At 40.5% G+C, this 23,026-nt stretch overlaps 1 protein-coding gene across 1 annotated transcript in view; it reads left to right on the forward strand.

Moving 5' to 3' along the window:
• Positions 1-320: 320 nt before the first annotated feature.
• Positions 321-23,026, forward strand: part of SAMD12 (sterile alpha motif domain containing 12) — a 264,227-nt gene continuing 241,521 nt past the window's right edge. The window contains exons 1-2 of the mRNA XM_052651579.1: positions 321-414; positions 8,297-8,500. Coding sequence (XP_052507539.1) covers positions 321-414; positions 8,297-8,500 — 298 coding nt within the window. The remainder of the gene's footprint in view (positions 415-8,296; positions 8,501-23,026) is intronic.

Below are 23,026 nucleotides of genomic sequence, written 5' to 3' on the forward strand. Positions count from 1 at the left end.
AGGGTATGGCAGCCACATAAGTGCTCCCAACTCTTCAGGGACACTCTACTGCCAGTAAAATCAAGCCCAAACTCCTTAGCAGTCAGCGACCTTTCCAGACTGTCACTGCCCTCCTGCTTCAGGCTGATCTCCACTCCTTTCCCTTAGGAACCTTCCCTGATACTTGAGGGGCCCAGGGATCAGCTGTGTGCTGACTCCCTACCATATTGTTTATGCTGGTCTCCCCACCTAGAAGGTCTTTCTTCCACACATTCACTTTGCACATCCTTCTATGTGCATGTCTAAGGCAAGAGAGTAGGTGGGTAAGTCAGGGAGATTTCATGTGTGCTGAGCAGGATCACCAGTACCAGCAGTTTAAGGGACAGGATGAGGACGAGGAGGCTGAAGGAGATGGGGAGAAGCAGTCAGTGGAAGGTGGGGTACCATTTCAGAGTGGAGAGTCTCAGCATCACGTGATGAACTAAGACAGCCAGCAAGACGTGTGCTGGGAAGCACCCAGTGGTTTGGTAAAAATTTAAAGCATTCTGATGAAATGGGGAAGCAAGTCCACATTCTAATACTTTGGAGGTGTTGAGGAAGCTACTCTTGATTCAAATGTATCATCAAGAAATGGAAAGAAGTGTGAAAGTGGAAAGGAAAGAGTAATTATGGAAAGGGAGAGATCAAGGTCAAGGGAGTTGTAAATATTGTGAAAAGTTGGAAGAAGGAAAACAAGGGGGTCTCATGTAGGTGGGAAGCAGTTCAAAGCAAGATATATATATATATATATATATTTAAGCTATGAAATATTTGAGAGTGTTTCTAGTTTGTGTGTGAATTGACCCAGTGGAGAGGGAGATTTTGAAGATACAAAGGATAAAAGGGGTAACCTTTAGAGCAAGGGCCATCAGCACCAGCAAGAGTTTAGCTATATTATGTCTTGGAGAAGGTGTTCTTTCTGGAAAGGGTGGTTGGTGCACGTAAGGAATGTTATAACTATAAAATAAAACACATGACTGTTAAAGATATTACTACCTGTACTGTGATAGGCACTGTTATAAACTTACCACATGTTAATTCATTAACCTTCACATGAATCTTGTGAGGTAGGTACCATCATCATCGCTATTTACAAATAACAAAAGAGGTGCAGAGATGTTAAGTGACTTGCCTGTGGTCACTCAACTAGTTCATGGTAAAACTGCAATTTGGTTAAAAACAGAAGATATTTGTGACTTCCCTGGTGATCCAGTGGATAAGACTTCACCTTCTAATGCAGGGGGTGTGGATTTGATTCCTGGTCAGGGAGCTAAGCTCCCACATGCCTCGCAGCCAAAAAAACGAAACCCTAAAACAGAAGCAATATTATAACAAATTCAATAAAGACTGTAAGAATGGCCCACATTTAAAAAAAAAAAAGAAAGTCTTAAAAAGATGTTCATCCCAGGTTTCCTAGTTAGGACACTTTGGGGAATACTGGATTCAGACATTATCATCTTCAGAATTTTTTAAATTATGAGACTTAAATGATCACCTACTAATATACTGTTATGTCAGTTATATCAATGAAGTTTTTTTAAGGGTTGATCTCTAAGGACATCCACTGACATTGTCAGTGGGACAGTGACCATTTCTTGCCTGAGTTTATTCTGTAATAACTAATCCCAGGTAGGACAAGGATGGAATCGAGGACTTTGAATTCTCAAATGTCGAGAGGGGATAATTTTCAGAACATGAGTCCTCTTCTGGAGAGGTTAGGCTTTGTGGGGGTGGGTGGGGGGTGCTTGCCTGTGGACCAGGAGTTGGGTGTAGGGGCCAGCCAGCAGATACCACAAGGGCACCCTGATTCTGCAGCCTGGGTCCAGGGTTTCAGGAAAATAGCAGCAAGTAGGAGTGATGTCAGAAAGGTGAAAAGAAAAAAGGTGAAATGATGCTGAAAATAAACTTGGCCAACTGTTCGGTTTTGCCAAGATGGGAACATCATCTCCATTTGCTTCCATCTCCTGCCTCCTTTCTGCTTTTAAAGGCCTTAAGATTTAGGTTTCCAGGGTGCTGAGGCCATTGTCCCTGATTCTAATGATAAGGGAGAGTGCTTTTCCCCAGCTAATGTTCGGTCTATTGCTTGCTAAGTGCCTCTCTACAAACCCACGAAGCTCCTGCCTCCCTCTGACCTGCTTTGCCAGGCCAGGGTTTCTTAACTGAAATTCAGTTGCCTAGCTTTGGCACTGCACGTTTGCTGGGGCTCACCCCAAGGCCTTCATCATTGCAATCCTGCTGCTCTGGCTTGCCTTCCCGAGTACAGCCTCTCGTTGGAGCCACAGCTGACCTACTGGCAGCTGGACCAGGTGCTCCTGTTCCCGTTTCATAAATTAGGATGTGAAGGCTCTCTTGCCCAGGGCCCCATAACTCATTAGTGATGGAGCTCAGATTTAGAACTCAGCGTCTCGAGTCTTTTTTATTATGGCCTCTGTTTGCTGCCATGATTTGGAAGGGATGGTACAGTGCCACTTTGAAGTGGGATACTCTAAAAGGGAGCAAGAATTTTCTTCAGTTATGAGTGAAGGTAGCCAGAATGGAACCTGAAGTCATGGACTTCCCTGGAGGCCTCTAATCCTTGGCTCAAGTGATAAGTTTCTCTTTCTCTCTCCTAGTATTTTATTGATTCACTATAACTGTATCTTCTAAATAGTCTTATGAAAGTAATATTTAAACAAACACTTTTCAGGTATGAAAAATTTTCCCATTTATCCTAGAAAGAAAAAATATGAAAACAGAAATAAGAAACTAAGAATAACAATAGTTAACATTTATTAGGCACTTGCTGATATTAGCAGCTGGGACTGCTGCTCAGCCAACATACACTGGTATAGCTGTTATTGGTTGTTAATAGACAAGGACTTTACTGATGGATTGGAGTCCAGGCCATACTGGTGGTCTTAAATCCTCTGACTGTTCCAGTAACCCTGCAAGATGGTTGTTAATATTCATTTCCTACATAACAAAATTAAAGCCCAGACAGATTAAATAACTTCCCCCAAATCATTGTGCATTGTTCAGTCACCCAGTTGTGTCTGACTCTGTGACCTCATGGACTGTAGTATGCCAGGCTACCCTGTCCTTCTCTATCTCCCAGAGTTTGCTCAAACTCATGTCCATTGAGTTGGTGATGTCATCCAACCATCTCATCCAGTGTCACCCGCTTTTACTCCTGCTCTCAATGTTTCCCAGCATCAGGGTCTTTTCTACTAAGTTGGCTGTTCACATCAGATGACCAAAATACTGGAGCTTCAGCTTCACCATTAGTCCTTCCAACTAGTATTCAGGGTTGATTTCCCTCAAGACTCATTGCTTTGATCTCCTTGCTGTCCAAGAGACTTTCAGGAATCTTCTCCAGCACCACAGTTCCAAGGCATCAATTCTTTGGCTCTCACAACCGTATGTGACCATTGGGAAGACCATAGCCTGGACTATACAGACCTTTCTCAGCAGAGTAATATCTCTGCTTTTCAACACACCATCTAGGTTTGTCATAGCTTTCCTGCCAAGAAGCAATCATCTTCTGATTTCATGGCTGCAGTCACTATCCTCAGTGATCTTAGAGCCCAAGAAGAGGAAATCTGTCATTGCTTCCACCTTCTCCCCTTTTATTTGCCATGAGGTTGGAGAAGACTCTTGAGAGTCCCTTGGACTGCAAGGAGATCCAACCAGTCCATTCTGAAGGATATCAGTCCTGGGTGTTCTTTGGAAGGAATGATGCTAAAGCTGAAACTCCAATACTTTGGCAATCTCATGCAAAGAGTTGACTCATTGGAAAAGACTGATGCTGGGAGGAATTGGGGGCAGGAGGAGAAGAAGGGGATGACAGAGGATGAGATGGCTGGATGGCATCACAGATTTGATGGATGTGAGTTTGAGTGAACTCCAGGAGTTGGTGATGGAGAGGGAGACCTGGCATGCTGCAATTCATGGGGTCATAAAGAGTTGGACACGACTGAGCAACTGAACTGAATGGGACCAGATGCCATAATCTTAGTTTTAAGCTAGCTCTTTCACTCTCCTTCAGCTTCAGCAAGAGGCTCTTAAGTTCCTCTTTGCTTTCTGCCATTAGATTGGAATCATCTGCATATCTGAGGTTGTTGGTGTTTCTCCCATCTATCTTGATTCCAGCTTGTAACTCATTCAGTTTGGCATTTCTCATGATGTGCTCAGAGTATAGGTTAAACAAACAGGGTGACCAGCTGGTAAATGATGGATCAAGAATTCAACCACCAATTCAGATGACTTCAGTGCCCATTCTGTTGCTATTAAACAAGGAGGCCACCGTGATACACCCAGTAGATCACCCTGGGAGAGTTTATATTTCTTCCTTGACTTTATGTAGGTAATTGACTGTACCTGGTGTAATTTTATTCTGCCCCCTTGCTGCTGCTGCTGTCGCTTCTTTCATGTCTGACTGTGCAACCCCATAGATGGCAGCCCACCAGGCTCCACTGTCCCTGGGATTCTCCAGGCAAGAACACTGGAGTGGGTTGCCATTTCCTTCTCCAATGCAGGAAAGTGAAGTCGCTCAGTCGTGTCCGATTCTTAGCGACACCATGGACTGCAGCCTACCAGGTTCCTCCATCCATGGGATTTTCCAGGCAAGAGTACTGGAGTGGGTTGCCATTGCCTTTTCTCTTCTGCCCCCTTCTGTTCTTAAAAAATGTCTGTAAGCATGATGCTCAGTTTTAATCTCTTCAGTTGCAGCACTGCTGAGGACAATGATTAGAGCTCTTGACAGGGCAACAGATATGTAACTGTCCATATTTCTCAAGGTATCATCACAGCGCTAGTCCTGTAATTTGTTGATGGTTATTGTCAAGGTCGCAACCATAGAAAATACATTTTATAATGAAAGGTGTATGTGTTTCAGTCTTCTCTGGTGACTCAGATGGTAAAGAATCTACCTTCAATGCAGGAGACCCAGGTTCGATCCCTGGGTGGGGAGGATCCCTGGAGAAGGAAATGGCAATCCACTCCAGTAATATTGCCTGGAAAATCCCATGGACAGAGGAGCCTGGTAGGCTACAGTCCATGGGGTCGCAAAGAGTCGGACATGACTGAGCGACTTCACTTCCTTTTATTCTTAAAAATGTTCTTTTAACAAGGTTTTCTACCTTTGCTTCTGAAGTTTCATCTTGGTCTCCTAAATCTGTCTATCTAGTTATTCCCTAACGTAGTGGTCCCCAACCTCCAGGATCTAATGCTTGTTGATCTGAGCTGATGTAATAATAATAGAAGTAAAGGACACGATAAATGTAATGCACTTGAATCATTTGGAAACCATCCCCCTCAACCCCAGTCTGTGGAAAAATTGCCTTTCACAAAACCAGTCCCTGGTGCCAAAAAGGTTGAGGACCACTGCCCTAATGTCTCATTGATATATTCTTGTTTATCCTATGGAGGATATTCAGCCATCTTTATTCTTAACGTTCTAAAATCTTTGATCATGTAAACATTCAGAATCACTGTTATTTTTATATTCAGCTACTACGTAACTGTGTCCTCCAAGTGCTGCCTGAATGATCAGTCTTGTCCAGCTGTTTGCCATCCCATGGACAAAGAGTCCAGGCTCTTCTGTCCATGGAATTTTCCAGGCAAGAATACTGGAGTGGGTTGCCATTTCATCCTCCAGGGGATCTTCTCAGCCCAGGGATTGAGCCCACGTCTCCTGCATTGAAGGCAGATTCTTTACCACTGAGTCACCTGGGAAGCCCTCTAAGTGTTAGATATTTGTAAATTAGGGTTACATTTTCAGATAGTGAGTCATGCCCATTTTTTTTAATAAGTGAATATAGACAGATATTCTCTGCCATTTATTAAGGGTTTACTGTACACCAAGGATTGTGGCTTATAATCATTTTTTATAATGCCTGCTACAATATATGTATCCCCACTTTGCATATGAGGAAACATGCTTTGGTTAAGTATCTGTATGAGGCTACTTAATAAAAGAAACAGAATGAAGCCTGTATATGTATGTATATTTAAGAACATCATCATAGTGTCTAAATTCTTTGACTACTTACTACGTGCAAGGAAGTATATTAAGCACTTTATAAACGAGATTTTATTAGTTTTGTTAGCTTAATTTCAAAATGAGTTATTTCCTTTAAAAAATTGCTTAAAATGAGGTATTGTTTTCTTAATGTCCTATAAACTTATCACTAATTCCAAACAAAAATTTTTTTGTTAAAGCTCTTCTCCATGCATTCATATGGTATTCTGTCAATCTCTTCTCATTGAAGAAAAATTTCCCCAAAGAATTCAGGCTGGTTTTAAGGAAGTCCATCTCTAGACTTGCTTTAGAGCTGCCGTGTTTGGGTTTCCTTTCACCAGTCTCCTTGGGTTGCCTTTCTTGGCGTCTGTGTTATATTCCCTCTTTTAGGACCCTAGATCTATCTCTTACTTTGTTTCCGCCTTCGTTCTGATGGACCCCATCCCCCTGTTACCTCCTGAGAAAAGGTACATGGGAAGCATACTTTTGAGAACTTCGTATCTGATGAGGTATATATTCTGCGCTTGTATTTAATTGATAAATTGATTAGGCTTTTAAAAATAAGTTGAACATTGCCTTCCCTCCCAATGTTGAAGCCTCTAATATTTTCTAGTTTCCAGTCCTGGTTTTGAGAAATCTGAAGCCTCACCATTCTTGATCATTGGTATGAAATACACATTTTTTTGAAATTATTAAATCTTTTCTATTTCTAGTGCTGAGAAACTTGATGAGAATATGCTTTGGTGTGAGTCTATTTCTATCCATTGCATTGTGTACTTTGTGGTTTTTCAAAGTAGAAACTCATCTCATTCATTTCTGAGAAGTTTTTTGAATTATTTATTTGATTTCCTTTTATCCAATTCATTCTGTTCTTTATTTCTCTGGCTGCTATTTTTGAGATGATAAATTTCCTGGACTGGTTTTTATTTTTGAAATCTGTGTTTCCTATTTCTCGTCTCTGTTCTTTTTGTTCTGTTTTCTGGTAGATTAATTTTATCTTTCAAACTTCTATGGCACTTATAATTTCTACTATCATTTTTAACTTTTCAAAGAGTTTTTTTTTAGTTTTCTGAAGTTTTTATAGCATCCTAATCTTGTTTTGTGGATGTAATCTTTTTATATTTTATTGAGGATATTAATGCTAACATTTTTATTTTTTCAACTGAAATTTATTTCACTCTGTATTTCTTCCAGTACACTTTTCTTTCTATTCATTCTGGTCTTTTTTGATTGGATATTGTCAGATGTTTGTAGATATTAGGCTTTCCTTATATTTAAATAGTCCATGCTAAAAATTAGGAAGATCTCTTTAAATTGGGTCTGTCAGTCATGGTTTTCATTGTAAGATGAATTGGCTGAATATTTTTTAGGACAAGGGAGTGGGTCATCTTATGTCAGGACTTCTAGGGGTTTTTTTGTTGTTGTTGTAGGCGTTGGTTTGTTTTTAATTGGGCTGGGCTGGTTAATTACTCAGAAGACCCAGTATTCAAACTCTAGTATCTGATTGCTGAGTATAAGCCTTGTCACCAATTAACTTCCATTATCTAGGTATATTTTATTATTTTTAAAAAAGTTGGCAATCTAAGCGTAGATTTTCTATGAATACCCATTTCCAAAGAGGATGCTTTTAACCAGAAATTTTCTTCCACTACGATTATAACCTGTGTGTGTGTGTGTGTGAGAGAGTTCCTAAAAGAATAACTGGTGCATAGTAGGTGCTCAGAAAACAATTGTTGTCTGAATTCATATTTTTCTCAGCACATCAGGCTCTTTGAACAGTGTACAATGGGGTGAGAAGAAAGCCTTAAGTTTCGTAACTTCCATCCTAGTGCTCTAGTGTACATATAATCACTCAGATTTGACAAAAGCAGTCAGGCAAACTAACATATTAATAGAGGCAACCCTGAAAGAGAGAGTGTTCTGTTTATGGAACTTCTTGGAGTAAAAGTGTATTTTATATTTGAGACCAGGGGTGGTTGTTGAAGTGGCAGCCAGCTATAAGTCAGCCTGGAAAAGGTGAGTGGAAAAGTGCTGGCTCAGATCACAAAGCTGCTCCTCTTAGGAACCTGCAGACCCTTGTGTGTTCAGATGGCGGCATTTTGGAACTTGATTTAAGCACACGTTCTGCTGACTGCTTCCTAGAGACTTGCCCATCTGCTCCTTTCTGCTGATTGGGTCTTTTTGAACTTAGAGAGACATCCCCATGGGTCTCCCACAGCTGCCTCTTTCCGTTCTGACCTAGCTTTTTCTCCTCGCTTGTCCTCTGTGTCTTCCCACCAGTTCTTCATCATTGGGGTGGAAATGGAGGAGAGCTGGGTGATGCTGAGCTGGCCTCTCTGGAAGAGCCAACTGTGGAACCCAGAGGACTCGCCTGTTGGCATGACCACGTGCTCTGTGGCGACGCCTTTGTCGTCTGTCTGAACATCTGGGTTCCCAGTCTCAGGGAGCTGCCAGTAGGTCAAGACTCCCTGAAAGAAGAAAGAGGTGAGCAAGACCTCTCCCTTGAGGGCAGTGAGTCCATGTTTAAAGATAATCTTTCAGAAAAGCTTGAACTTAGACTCAGTCAGCCAACCATGTTGGGTTTGTCAGGAGATGAGAGGGAAAAAAAAGGGTACTGTACAGGGAAACAGGGTCATAATGGGGAGAGTGTGGTGTCTGGAATTACATAAAGAAGAATCCTTCACTATGTATGAAGGAAAATAGATTACCCAGTTAACAAAGCTTTATTTAAAAAAATTATTTATCCAGTTACAAAGACCTAAAAGCATAGTTTGTTGCAAGCCTGAAGGTTTTAAAAAAATTTTTTACATAATTAGCTATATTCTGTTACTATCCTAGAGAAAGATACTATTAGAAATTCAAGAATTTTAAAAAAATGCAACATAGAAGCATTTCCTTACCAGTCAATTTAACCTTTTAAAATAATTATAATTACACATTTATTACATATACCCTTTGGAAAGTAGAAAGAAAAAAATATTATCCAGGGACCTAACTTTGAAAGACAGCCACTGTCAGTATTTGGCCTATTTTCTTCTAGGCTTTTTCTTTGTATGGTTTTTGGTTTTGCATAGCAGGCATAAGGCATTTTACTTGCCTCATAGTAGATTTTTTTGGTCTTCAATTGGAGTCAACTGTGGTTATATTCTGATAATACATGTCTGATTTATTCTTTTCTTGTCATGAGGCTGAATAAGCAGTGCTTTAGTTCTTGGCTTGAATAAATTCTTTATATGCTTTTAACATAAAACATTGTTCAGATTAGAAAGTGAATAATCCTTAGAGCAAAGAAGTGTGATGTATGTTTCACAACCCTTTTTTAAAAAAGTATCAGATCTTTAAAAAAGAAAAAAGTCAGAAGCACAAAAATGGCTTGGGGAAAATGTGTGAAACAAAGATAAGATTTTTAAGGTTTCCAGATGGGAGGCAGTCTCTCAGTGGCCCTAGAACACATGATAGATGCCTAGCATTGCTTATTAAATAGACAATAATTTTTATTACATATAACATGGTGGTCTCAAGGCAGAGAGGGAAACCTTTATCTTTTCCCTTGGAAAAGGCATGGAAAAGAACAGTTGAGTGCAATAGAGGCACTGCTGAAGCCAGCTGGAAATTCTGGCCCTGCCTTCACTGCTAACTAGTTGCTACATCAGAGGCACCTGCCCTCAATATCATAACCAATAAAATGAGGTGGTTAAACTATATAATTTTAATAAGTTTCTCTCCTCCTCTGACTCAATGAGTTTATGATCCTGGGACCAAACACTGAGAATATTAAGATGCAGAAACCCAGCAACTTGACTCTTCCTTTTCCTCTTCCTTCACATCTAGTCAGGTACCAGGTTTGACCCATTTTACTGTCTAAGTCAGGGTCTGGCAAACGACCATCCTAGGACAGAGTTATGCTCATTAGTTCACGGATTTATTGCTGCCTTTGTACTGCAGCTTCCCTGGTGGCTCAGCTGGGAAAGAATCCGCCTGTGATGCAGGAGACCCCGATTTGATTCCTGGGTCGGGAAGATCTGCTGGAGAAGGGATAGGCTACCCACTCCTGTATTCTTGGGCTTCCCTGGTGATTTAGCTGGCAAAGAATCTGCCTGCAATGTGGGACACCTGGGTTTGATTGCTGAGTTGGGAAGATCCCCTGGAGGAGGGAACAGCTAACCAGTCCAGTACTCTGGCCTGGAGAATTCCATGGACTATGTAGTCCATGGGGTCGCAAAGAGTCGGACATGACTGAGCAACATTCACTTTTGTACTGCTGTGGCAGAGTTGGGCAATTGCAACACTGTCTGGTTAGCAAAGCTGTAAATATTTACTATCCAGACCCTTGACAGTAAAAGCTAATCAACCCCTGATCTAAATTTACAAACACATGCCCTGTCATTTTCACTACCTTTGTCCTAACTTAGGTCTTCATCTCTTCTCACCTGGAGAACCCAAGAGCCTTAATCTTAGGGTTTCTCATTCTTGTTTTGAGCCTCCCAAATGTGTTGCATACAGAGATACAGGATAACTTTTTAGAAAAAATTTGAAATGGCAGTTTGCTTGCTTAACACCCTCAAGAGGCACCCTGTTGAACTTAGGATAAAAATCCCAGTTCTTTACCTAACACACAGTTCAAAAACCACTCCACTGACATCTGAAGACCCTTGTAGTCGTGAGAATAGGAGTGTGTTTGATGTGATATGAATTTCAGCCTTAGAAAACCCAGCCTAACTCAACCAGGCTTGAGTACAAAGAGGCTTTATACTGGCTCCCCCAACTAAGAAGCCTGGGTGCAGATCTGGATGAAACCTTTCCCAAGGCTAGGTTTCTAGTTATGTCACCTGAAATCTGTTTCTCTTTTGGCTCCTCTGCTGTGGTAGCCCTGTTCACATGGTGGCTTTCATCTTGGGAGGTCAGGACTGCCATAGCAGTTCCTGCCTCAGAGCCTCCTGTGGACACATCTTATCCCTCACCAGTGCAGAGGTCTCTCTGATTGGACAGCAGAGGTCATGTGATCAAGGGTAAGGGACCGTGCTGAGGGGTTTAGGGCCAGTGCCTGTGCTTGAGCTCAGGAATTGGTGACATCCCCCCTGAACCGTAAGGAGTGGGAAGAGGAGGGGAGGGCATTATCCCCAAGGAAATATTGGGCTGTTGTGGAAACAGGATGGAGGTGGGCTGGGACAAAATAACCAAGATTCACTGAGCATGCCGTGAGCAGGAGCCCTTTGACAGTCATACAGTAGTAGTTGCAATGAGTACCTGGAGAGGCAGACTATCAAAAGATCTGGGAATTGTGATTGCCTTTTTCAGTGGTTCTTAATTCTGGCTCCTCATTAGAAGGACGAGATGCCTGGGCTCTTCGAGGACCAATGAACTTGGGAGCTCTTTCTGGTTGGCTAAGTAAGAATGATTTAACAAGTTCTCCAAGTGACTGTAATGTGTAGCTAAGGTGACCCATTGACTGGGCTTAGATCCTGACTTCATTTACTGGTCTATGAAATGGGAACAATTCTATTGTCCATCCAGATTTGGGGAATGAATAAATGAGGTGATTCTATCATCCATCATCCAGCCAAATTTGGGTGATGTATGTAAGGAATATAGCCTACCTACTTACTCAAGTAAAGGGTAGTTGTTTTTTTTTTTTTTGTTGTTGTTGTTTTTTAAATAAGGGCACCAGTTATGTTGGATTAAGGCTCACCTTCATTGCCTCATTTTACCTTGATTACCTCTTTAAAGCTCCTGTTTCCAAATATAGTTACATTGGGGCTTAAAACATTAGCATATGAATTTGTTTGTGTTTGTGTAGGGGTTCACAATTCAGTCCACAGCAGGTACTGATCTTTTCATTCTCTGATGATAGCTAGTGTTTCTTTACCCAGAAAAATAGAGACATACATACATGTTAAACCTTGCATACGTTTATGGACTTTGAAGATTCCTGTTAAAAAGGAACATTTGAAGCAGTCTTGCAGAGGAAAACAAATACCAGAGACAAGGAGGTGTGTAAAAGAGGACAAGCCCATTCATGCATTCACTTACTCATTTAACAGTTATTCGCCGAATGCTGCTGCATGAACCAGGCCCTGTGCTAGGGTTATAACAATGAAACAGGCAAGGCTCCTTTGTCTCATGACTTACTTTTTTTATTTCTGGAGTTGGGCAGTAAAACACATCCACAATTCTGTATCAGAGAGCACCTAGTGCTATGTGTTTGAGAATCGAAATGGAGTGATGGGGTGGTGTTTGCCTGGGAAGCCATTTAGATTTTGTGGTGAGGAATGTCTTCGCCGAGAAGATGCTGCTGCAGTGGAGGCCTGAATAACAAGGAGTCAGCCGTGCACAAAGGGGCAGAGGGTTGATGGCTGATGAAATGCCTGCTGGTCCCTGGTTTATTTTAGTATCAGCTGGCAAAGCCACCTCCTCCAGCACCAGCTGCTTCTCAGATTCCCTTCTGCTGCCCACAGAGCCAGCCCTCAGAATCTGCTCTGAGATAGGCATGGCTCTTGTGGATTGCTCCCCTCGCTCTGATGTCTTTCTCTTATCCTGTTGCAGAAATGTTTAGGTCATGTGTTCAAAGCGGGTGAAACCCTTCGAGGCAAATATCGGTGCCTCTAAACTCTCATTGACGTTCCCAGAGCTTAGTCACTACTGTCTCCTGCCTGAATTAGAGTTACCATTGTAAGGAGAGAAGTTGGCATTGGTGTTGTGGTAAATGCATAAACAATCATTGTGCTGTGTAACAGTACAGTTGTGCTTCCATAACAACATGGGAATTAAAGGGACCTCAAACAGCACCTGGATGGGATGGAGAAGACTTTCCCTAGAAGCTGCATCCTGAAAGGTCCCCACTGGCCTTAGGATAAACAGCAGAATCCTACTGTGGCTTTCAGACTCCTGTGGATCTGGCACCTGCCACCTTCTCTAGTTCTGTCTACCTCTCGGCTAAGAGAGGCTGGGATCCGTTCTACTCTCTGTGTTTCATCCTAGGGCGAAGTTTGAAAGAGCAGTTGCCTCTAGGCATGCCCTTTCCCTGCTTATGACAAGTGCATGTGAAGCCAAGCAAACTTCATAGCATGCTGAACTCTGTTGCTCACATCTACACTCACAGCCACTGGCCAAATGACCTCACATGGTCAAGACCAGAGTCATCGTATAGGAACGTATTCTGCTCCGAGGGTAGGAGAGCGAATGTTTATCAAGCAGTAATCTGATCCACCCTGGCAGCATGAGTGCTTGGAGAAGGAAATGACAACCCACTCCAGCATTCTTGTGTGAAAAATCCCATGCACAGAGGAGCCTGGTGGGCTGTAGTCCATGAGGTCGCAGAAGAGTTGGACACAACAACTAAGGCAATCTGATCCACCCTAGCAGCGTTAAGTGCTTAGAAAAGTGCCCATATAGGTTGACCTAAATTAGAAACAACAGTGTACTATGTAACAATCTAATGTCTGGAAGTGGGAAAAGAGAAGTTTGTCAATATATTCACAACAGAGTTGAGGAAAGATTATTATATAGCATGAGACGAGCATGTCAATAGACTTTTGGGAGGAATGAGTAGGCTGGTTGAAGGCGGGGCAAAGCTTGAGGATTCCGCTGAAATTGCAAAGTACGAACTTAGAGCAGTACCTTTTTTCTAGTGGTTTTTAATAGCAGCAGCCAAGAAGGCAAAGAGTTGGATTGATAAGTTTCTGTGAACTGAACTTTATGTGCTTGATCCCCACTCCCTTCTCCTCTCTAATCTTCAGGAGAGACTGAAATAGTGTAACAGTTGGTGTTTACAATGTTTTAATTGCTGTCATATTGAGAACTGACTAGAAGCATCTTTAGAAATAATTTATACCACCATAAAATGAATTGCTAATCTTTCAGAGAGTATTCTTTAGCATTGTTTTTGTTTGTATACCAGCCAAGAAGAGCTAGACCAATCAGTGAAGACACTGCTAAATTATTTTAGAAGCATTGTCTGATTTGAAGAGCTAAGTGGGGATATAAATCCTTTCTCAAATACTCACTCGCACTCGCTGCTATTCGCTTGTGGTTTTGTCGTCATTGTCTCCTAGGGCAGTGTGCGTGTGTGTGCTTAACATGTCTACAACATGCACACCCACCAGTGCTCAATGGTAGGGCTCACAGGTGGGAACGTAAGGGCAGTGGAGTATGTGTTGACTTCTACCAGCAGGCATTGTTCATAGTCCTTATGGTGAGCCCAGTACTGAAAGCAACAAAGGTAATGATGTTGATAATTAACAACATGATCCATTTGATGCCTAACTTTTAAGTGGTGACTTGAAGTGGCAGCCTACTACCCTGAATCATGAAAGAAAGCTTTGGGAGTTCAGATGAAGTAATACAAGTATGTGTTGGGATAGGGGAGAGGGTTTTAATGAGACTTAAACTGTATCTTTGACTCAGGTGGTAAAGAATCTGCCTGCAGTGAGGGAGACCCAGGTTTGATTCCTGGGTAGATAAGATCCCCTGGAGAAGGGAATAGCTACTCACTCAGGTATTCTTGCCTGGAGAATTCCATGCACAGAGGAGCCTGTCGGGCTACAGTCCATTGGGTCACAAAGAGTGAGACATGACTGAGTGACTCTTTCACCTTTGAACTGTATCTGAAGGCCACATGCATATCAACATGTGAATGATCTCATCATAGTCATCCATGTTCCTGAAACATATTAGCTAATTTCTCTCTGCTCAAAATCTTGCTTTTCCAACTTTTTAGTGAAAAATATTACCTTTTATCCTAATACTCAAGACATCACTCTCTCATTATAATCTGCTCCCAGATTATCCTGTCTCATCTTCATGATTTTTTTTCATTTAGGTTTTAAAAGATTTGTTCCTTCTTATAAATGCTCCAGACTTCCCTAATCTGCACTTTTTATTTTTTATTTTTTAAAAATTATTGGTTTATACTTGATTTGCAGTATTGTGTTAGTTTCAGGTATACCACAAAGGGAATTAATTATACATCTATCCAAGGCTTCCCTGGTGGTTCAGAGGTTAAAACATCTGCCTGCAATGTGGGAGACCTGTGTTTCATCCCTGGTTCAGGAAGATCCCCTGGAGAAGGAAATGGCAACCCACTCCAGTATTCTTGCCTGGAGAATCCCATGGATGGAGAAGCCTGGTGGGCTACAGTCCACAGGGTAGCAAAGGCGCAAAGAATCAGACATGACTGAGCGACTTAACTTTCACTTTCATTTTCATACATATATCCACTCTTTTTTTTTTTTCTTTCCCCATATAGGCCATTGCAGAGTATTGAATCGAGTTCTCTGTGCTATACAGCAGGCTCTTATTAGTTTATCTATTTTATATATAGTACTGGGTATATGTCAGTCCCAGTCTCCTACTTGGTCCTTCTGCTTAGATGCCTTCTCCTGATCTGAGTACAAACCTCACCTCTTCAAACCCAGTCTAAAATTCCAAGTTCCTGTGAAGCCTTGCCTGTTTTAGAGGAGATAGTGGTAGCTGGAAGTAATTATTCCTTCTCATTTTGGAAGCCTCTCATCATTACTTCAGCAGTGTTTATTCCCACCGTGTCTTATCATCTGCAAATAACTGTTGGAATGCTTATTTATGGTCATTATCATAGAAATGTTCAATCTTCTAGTTTTCATAGACAAGTAATTTTTTAAAATGAGGATGCTGAGTTCCTGTAACTTTTTTGTTAACATTGAAACTTATGTGCACAGATTCAGAGGTATTTGGTTTTCCCAGGTGCACCAGTGGTAAAGAATCTGACTGCCAATGCAGGAGACATAAGAGACGCAGGTTCAATCCCTGGGTTGGGAAGATCCCCTGGAAGAGGACATGGCAATCCACTCCAGTATTCTTGCTGGAGAGTCTCATGGACAGAGGAGCCTGGTGGGCTACAGTCCATAGGGTTGCAAAAGAATCGAACATGACCGAGGTGACTTAGCAAACTCACAGCACAGAGTTACTCACAAACTCTTACCTAATTTCATAAAAGATACACAGTTGACATCAGGAAATTCAGGGACAACAATATCAAACTGAAGGATACGGCTTTATACTGGAAACATGAACAGTGGAAAACTCCTAAGAGTCTGTTTTCATTGAGAACCAATGACATTTACATCACATATATTTCTCTTCTCTGGGTAGGCATTTGGGAGCCACTATTTTAGTACACTGTGAGCTTTGCCAGAGCTGAATTATCTCTGATTCCTAATTTATCTTTGTCTTTCTCAGATATCTTGGGTCTCTAAAAGCTTATAACAGCAATAACAGCAACAACAACAAAAACTGATTGTGACAACAGAGTTGGGGAGTAGATGTTTCAAACATCTGACAGTTGTCTAAAGTATCCAAACAAGCACATCACTTTCATAAAAGTCTATCTGAAATGTGTATGAAAGGACAATAGACAGGTTACAAGGGATCTTCATGCTCAATGAGCAAAAATTTTACAAAATTCCAAATTATGGCATTATATTTCATCATTTTCTTATCCTTAAAATGTAGGTTTGTTGTCCAGTCGCTAGGATGTGTCTGACTCTGTAACCCCAGGGACTGTAGCACACCAGGCTCCTCTGTCCTCCACTGTCTCCCAGAGTTTACTCAAATTCATGTCCATTGAGTTGATGATGCTATCTAATCATCTCATCTTTTGCTGCCCACTTCTCCTCCTGCCCTCAATCTTTCCCAGCATCAGGGCTTTTCCAGTGAGTCAGCTGTTCGCATCAGGTGGCCAAAGTATTGGAGCTTCAGCATCAGTACTTCCAGTGAATATTCAGGGTTGATTTCCTTTAGAATTGACTGGTTTGATCTCCTTGTGGTCCAAGGGACTCTCAAGACTCTTCTCCAACACCACAGTTCAAAAGCATCAGTTCTTCAGTGCTTAACCTTCTTTATGGTCCAGCCCCTACATCCGCACAGGACTACTGGAAAAAATTATACCTTTGACTATATAGACCTTTGTCGGCAAAGTAATGTCTCTGCTTTTTTTTTAAATTTTTACTTTATTTTACTTTGCAATACTGTATTGGTTTTGCCATACATTGACATGAATCCACCACGGGTGTATACAAGCTCCCAATCCTGAATCCCCCTCCCACCTCCCACCCCATATCATCTCTCTGGATCATCCCCATGCACCAGCCCCAAGCATCCTGTATCCTGTATCGAACATAGACTGGCACTTCGTTTCTTACCTGATAGTATACATGTTTCAATGCCATTCTCCCAAATCATCCCACCCTCTCCCTCAGAGTCCAAAAGTCCGTTCTATACATCTGTGTCTCTTTTGCTGTCTCGCATACAGGGTCATCATTACCATCTTTCTAAATTCCATATATATGTGTCAGTATACTGTATTGGTGTTTTTCTTTCTGGCTTACTTCACTCTGTATAATCGGCTCCAGTTTCATCCATCTCATTAGAACTGATTCAAATGTATTCTTTTTAATGGCTGAGTAATACTCCATTGTGTATATGTACCACAGCTTTCTTATCCATTCATCTGCTGGTGGACATGTAGGTTGTTTCCATGTCCTGGCTATTATAAACAGTGCTGCAATAAACATTGGGGTACATGTGTCTCTCTCAATTCTGGTTTCCTCAGTGTGTATGCCCAGCAGTGGGATTGCTGGGTCATAAGGCAGCTCTATTTGCAATTTTTTAAGGAATCTCCACACTGTTCTCCATAGTGGCTGTACTAGTTTGCATTCCCACCAACAGTGTAAGAGGGTTCCCTTTTCTCCACATCCTCTCCAGCATTTATTGCTTGTAGACTTTTGGATCGCAGCCATTCTGACTGGTGTGAAATGGTACCTCATTGTGGTCTTGATTTGCATTTCTCTGATAATGAGTGATGTTAAGCATCTTTTCATGTGTTTGTTAGCCATCCGTATGTCTTTTTTGGAGAAATGCCTATTTAGTTCTTTAGCCCATTTTTTGATTGGGTTGTTTATTTTTCTGGAGTTGAGCTGCATAGGTTGCTTGTATATTTTTGAGATTAGTTGTTTGTCAGTTGCTTCATTTGCTATTGTTTTCTCCCATTCAGAAGGCTGTCTTTTCACCTTACTTATAGTTTCCTTTGTTGTGCAGAAGCTTTTAATTTTAATTAGATCCTATTTGTTTATTTTTGCTTTTATTTCCAGAATTCTGGGAGGTGGATCATAGAGGATCCTGCTGTGATTTATGTCGGAGAGTGTTTTGCCTATGTTCTCCTCTAGGAGTTTTATAGTTTCTGGTCTTATGTTTAGATCTTTAATCCATTTTGAGTTTATTTTTGTGTGTGGTGTTAGAAAGTGGTCTAGTTTCATTCTTTTACAAGTGGTTGACCAGTTTTCCCAGCACCACTTGTTAAAGAGACTGTCTTTACTCCATTGTATATTCTTGCCTCCTTTGTCGAAGATAAGGTGTCCATAGGTGTGTGGATTTATCTCTGGGCTTTCTATTTTGTTCCATTGATGTATATTTCTGTCTTTGTGCCAGTACCATACTGTCTTAATGACTGTGGCTTTGTAGTAGAGCCTGAAGTCAGGCACGTTGATTCCTCCAGTTCCATTCTTCTTTCTCAAGATTGCTTTGGCTATTCTAGGTTTTTTGTATTTCCATACAAATCTTGAAATTATTTGTTCTAGTTCTGTGAAAAATACCGCTGGTAGCTTCATAGGGATTGCATTGAATCTGTAGATTGCTTTGGGTAGTATACTCATCTTCACTATATTGATTCTTCCAATCCGTGAACATGGTCTATTTCTCCATCTATTAGTGTCCTCTTTGATTTCTTTCATCAGTGTTTTATAGTTTTCGATATATAGGTCTTTAGTTTCTTTAGGTAGGTATATTGCTAAGTATTTTATTCTTTTCATTGTGATGGTGAATGGAATTGTTTCCTTAATTTCTTTTTCTACTTTCTCATTATTAGTGTATAGGAATGCAAGGGATTTCTGAGTGTTGATTTTATATCCTGAAACTTTACTATATTCATTGATTAGTTCTAGTAATTTTCTGGTGGAGTCTTTAGAATTTTCTATGTAGAGGATCATGTCATCTGCAAACAGTGAGAGTTTTACTTCTTCTTTTCCAATTTGGATTCCGTTTATTTCTTTTTCTGCTCTGATTGCTGTGGCCAAAACTTCCAGAACTATGTTGAATAGTAGTGGTGAAAGTGTGCACCCTTGTCTTGTTCCTGACTCTAGGGGAAATGCTTTCAATTTTTCACCATTGAGGATAATGTTTGCTGTGGGTTTGTCATATATAGCTTTTATTATGTTGAGGTATGTTCCTTCTATTCCTGCTTTCTGGAGAGTTTTTATCATAAATGGATGTTGAATTTTGTCAAAGGCCTTCTCTGCATCTATTGAGATAATCATATGGCTTTTATTTTTCAATTTGTTAATGTGGTGAATTACATTGATTAATTTGCAGATATTGAAGAATGCTTGCATCCCTGGGATAAAGCCCACTTGGTCATGGTGTATGATCTTTTTAATGTGTTGTTGGATTCTGATTGCTAGAATTTTGTTGAGGATTTTTGCATCTATGTTCATCAGTGATATTGGCCTGTAGTTTTCTTTTTCTGTGGTGTCTTTGTCAGGTTTTGGTATTAGAGTGATGGTGGCCTCATAGAATGAGTTTGGAAGTTTACCTTCCTGTGCAATTTTCTGGAAGAGTTTCAGTAGGATAGGTGTTAGCTCTTCTTGAAATTTTTGGTAGAATTCAGCTGTGAAGCCGTCTGGACCTGGGCTTTTGTTTGCTGGAAGATTTCTGATTACAGTTTCAATTTCCGTGCTTGTGATGGGTCTGTTAAGATTTTCTATTTCTTCCTGGTTCAGTTTTGGAAAGTTGTACTTTTCTAGGAATTTGTCCATTTCTTCCACATTGTCCATTTTATTGGCATATAATTGCTGATAGTAGTCTCTTATGATCCTTTGCATTTCTGTGTTGTTTGTTGTGATCTCTCCATTTTCATTTCTAATTTTATTGATTTGATTTTTCTCTCTTTGTTCCTTGATAAGTCTAGCTAATCGTTTGTCACTTTCATTTATCCTTTCAAAGAACCAGCTTTTGGCTTTGTTGATTTTTGCTATGGTCTCTTTTGTTTCTTTTGCATTTATTTCTGCCCTAATTTTTAAGATTCCTTTCCTTCTACTAACTCTGGGGTTCTCCAATTCTTCCTTTTCTAGTTGCTTTAGGTGTAGAGTTAGGTTATTTATTTGACTTTTTTCTTGTTTCTTGAGGTATGCCTGTATTGCTATGAACTTTCCTCTAAGCACTGCTTTTATAGTGTCCCACAGGTTTTGGGTTGTGTTTTCATTTTCATTCATTTCTATGCATAATTTGATTTCTTTTTTGATTTCTTCTGTGATTTGTTGGTTATTCAGAAGCGTGTTGTTCAGCCTCCATATGTTGGGATTTTTAATAGTTTTTCTCCTGTAATTGAGATCTAATCTTAGTGCATTATGGTCAGAAAAGATGCTTGGAATGATTTCGATTTTTTTTGAATTTATCAAGGTTAGATTTATGGCCCAGAAGGTTTGTCATAGCTTTCCTTCCAAGGAGCAAGCATCTTTTAATTTCATGGCTGCAGTCACTGTCTGCAGTAATTTTGGAGCCCGGGAAAATAAAATTTGTCACTGTGTCCACTTTTCCCCTTTTATTTGCCATGAAGTGATGAGACTGGATGCCATGATCTTAGTTTTTTAAATGTTGAATTTTAAGCCAGCTTTTTCACTCTCTTAAACCCTCATCAAGAGGCTCTTTAGTTCTTCTTCACTTTCTGCTGTTAGAGTGATATCATCTGCATTTCTGAGATTATTGATATTTCTCACAGCAGTCTTGATTCCAGCTTGTGATTCATCCAGCCCAGTGTTTCTCATTATGTACTCTGCATATAAGTTAAATAAAAAGGGTGACAATATACACCTTGCCATACTCTTTTTCCCAGTTTTGAACCAAGTTCTGGTTCCATGTCCAGCTCTAGTCATTACTTCTTGACCCTCATACAGGTTTCTCAGAAGACCAGTAGGGGGTCTGGTACTCCCACTTCAAAAATTTTACACAGTTTGTTGTGATCCACACACTCAAAGACTTTATAGTCAGTGAAGCAGAAGTAGATGTTTTTCTGGAATTCCCTTGCTTTCTCCATGCTCCAAGGAATGTTGGCAATTTGATCTCTGGTTCCTCTGGCCCTTCAAAACCCAGCTTGTACATCTGAAATCTCTTGGTTCACCTACTGCTGAAACTTAGCTTGAAGGATTTGGAGCATAACCTTTCTAGCATGTAAAATGAGTACAGTTCTATGGTAGTTTGAACATTCTTTGGTATTGCAATGAAAACTGACTTTTTCCAGTCCTTTGACCACTACTGAGTTTTCCAAGTTTGCTGACATGTTGAGTGCAGTACTTTAACAGCATCATCTTTGAGGATTTGAAATAGCTTGGCTGGAATTCCATCACCTCCACTAGCTTTGTTCTCAAGGGTGTCTGGCTCCAGGTGAGTAATCATACTATCATGGTTATCTGGGTCATTGAGACCTTTATTGTACAGTTCTTCTGTGTATTCTTGCCCCCCTCATCTTAATCTCTTCTGCTTCTCTAAGTTCCTTACCATTTCTGTCCTTTATTTTGCCTATCCTTGCATGAAATGTTCCCTTGATATCTCCAATTTTCTTGAAGAGGTCTCTAGTCTTTCCCATTCTATTGTTTTCCTCCATTTCTTTGCCTCGTTCTTTGAATAAGACCTTATTATCCTTGCTATTGTCTGGAACCCTGCCTTCATTTGGACATATCTTTCTTTTTCTCCTTTATCTTTTGCTTCTCTTCTCTCCCCAGCAATTTGTAAAACCTCCTCAGACAACTGCTTTACCTTCCCGCATCCTTTTCTTTGGGATGGTTTTGGTCACTGCCTCCTGTACAGTGTTACAAACCTCCTTCTGTAGTTCTTCAGGTACTCCATCAAATCTAATTCCTTGAATCTATTTGTCACCTCTGCTGTATAAGGGATTTGATTTAGGTCATACCTGAATGGCCTAGTATTTTTCCCTACTTCTATTTAAGCCTGAGTTTTGCAATCAGGTGCTGATGGTTTGAGCCACAGTCAGCTCCAGGTCTGGTTTTTGCTACTGTATAGATCTTCTCCATCTTTGGCTCCAAAGAACATAATCAGTCTGATTTTGGTATTAACGGTCTGATGATGTCCATGTGTAGAGTCATCTCTTGGGTTGTTGAAAAAGAGTGTTTTCTATGACCAGCGTTTTCTCTTGGCAAAACTCTGTTAGCTTTGCCCTATTTCATTTTGTACTCTAGGGCCAAACTTGCCTGTTATTCCAGGTTTCTCTTGACATCCTACTTTTGCATTCCAGTACTCTGTGATGCAAAGGACATCTTTTTTTGGTGTTAGTTCTAGAAGGTGTTGTAGATATGGTTATTTAAATCACTGAAACAAATATAGAAAAGCCAGAAATCATTTCCAAATTCTTGTTTTTTCAGTTCCTTTTCAAGTAACATTTATAGAACAAAACAGTTTGATTTCAGCATTGGGAAGAAAGACACTGATTTATTTTTCAAGTTTGTACTAGCCACTAGAACGTGCTATAATGATGGAAATGTTCAGTAATCTGCACTCTCTGATATGGTAGCCACAGCAGCACATGGTTGATGAGCAATGGAAATGTGGCTGGTGTGACAGAGGAACTAAATTTCATCTGTTCTTAAATATAATTAAAATAGCCACATGCAGCTGTTGACTCCTGTGTTGGACTGTGTGGCTTCAAAGGATTGACCAAGGAGTATTGAGCTACACTTTGTGGTGCTAATTTGGATGGCATCTTATCAATTTTCTTAGTAAACTTGAGAAACTTGAACATGAGCATTTTTAAAAAAAATTAGTCTCCAGGAAATGATATGCCTTTTAAAGGCTCTATTGACTTTTGAGCTACTTTTAGTCCTCAGATCACCACAATTTTTTAAATTAATTATTTTTTATATTTAATTGTTTGTTTCTGGCTGTGCTGGGTCTTCGTTGCTACATGGGCTTTCC

The sequence above is a fragment of the Budorcas taxicolor genome, chromosome 14 (assembly GCF_023091745.1).
Source record: "Budorcas taxicolor isolate Tak-1 chromosome 14, Takin1.1, whole genome shotgun sequence".
NCBI lineage: Eukaryota > Metazoa > Chordata > Mammalia > Artiodactyla > Bovidae > Budorcas > Budorcas taxicolor.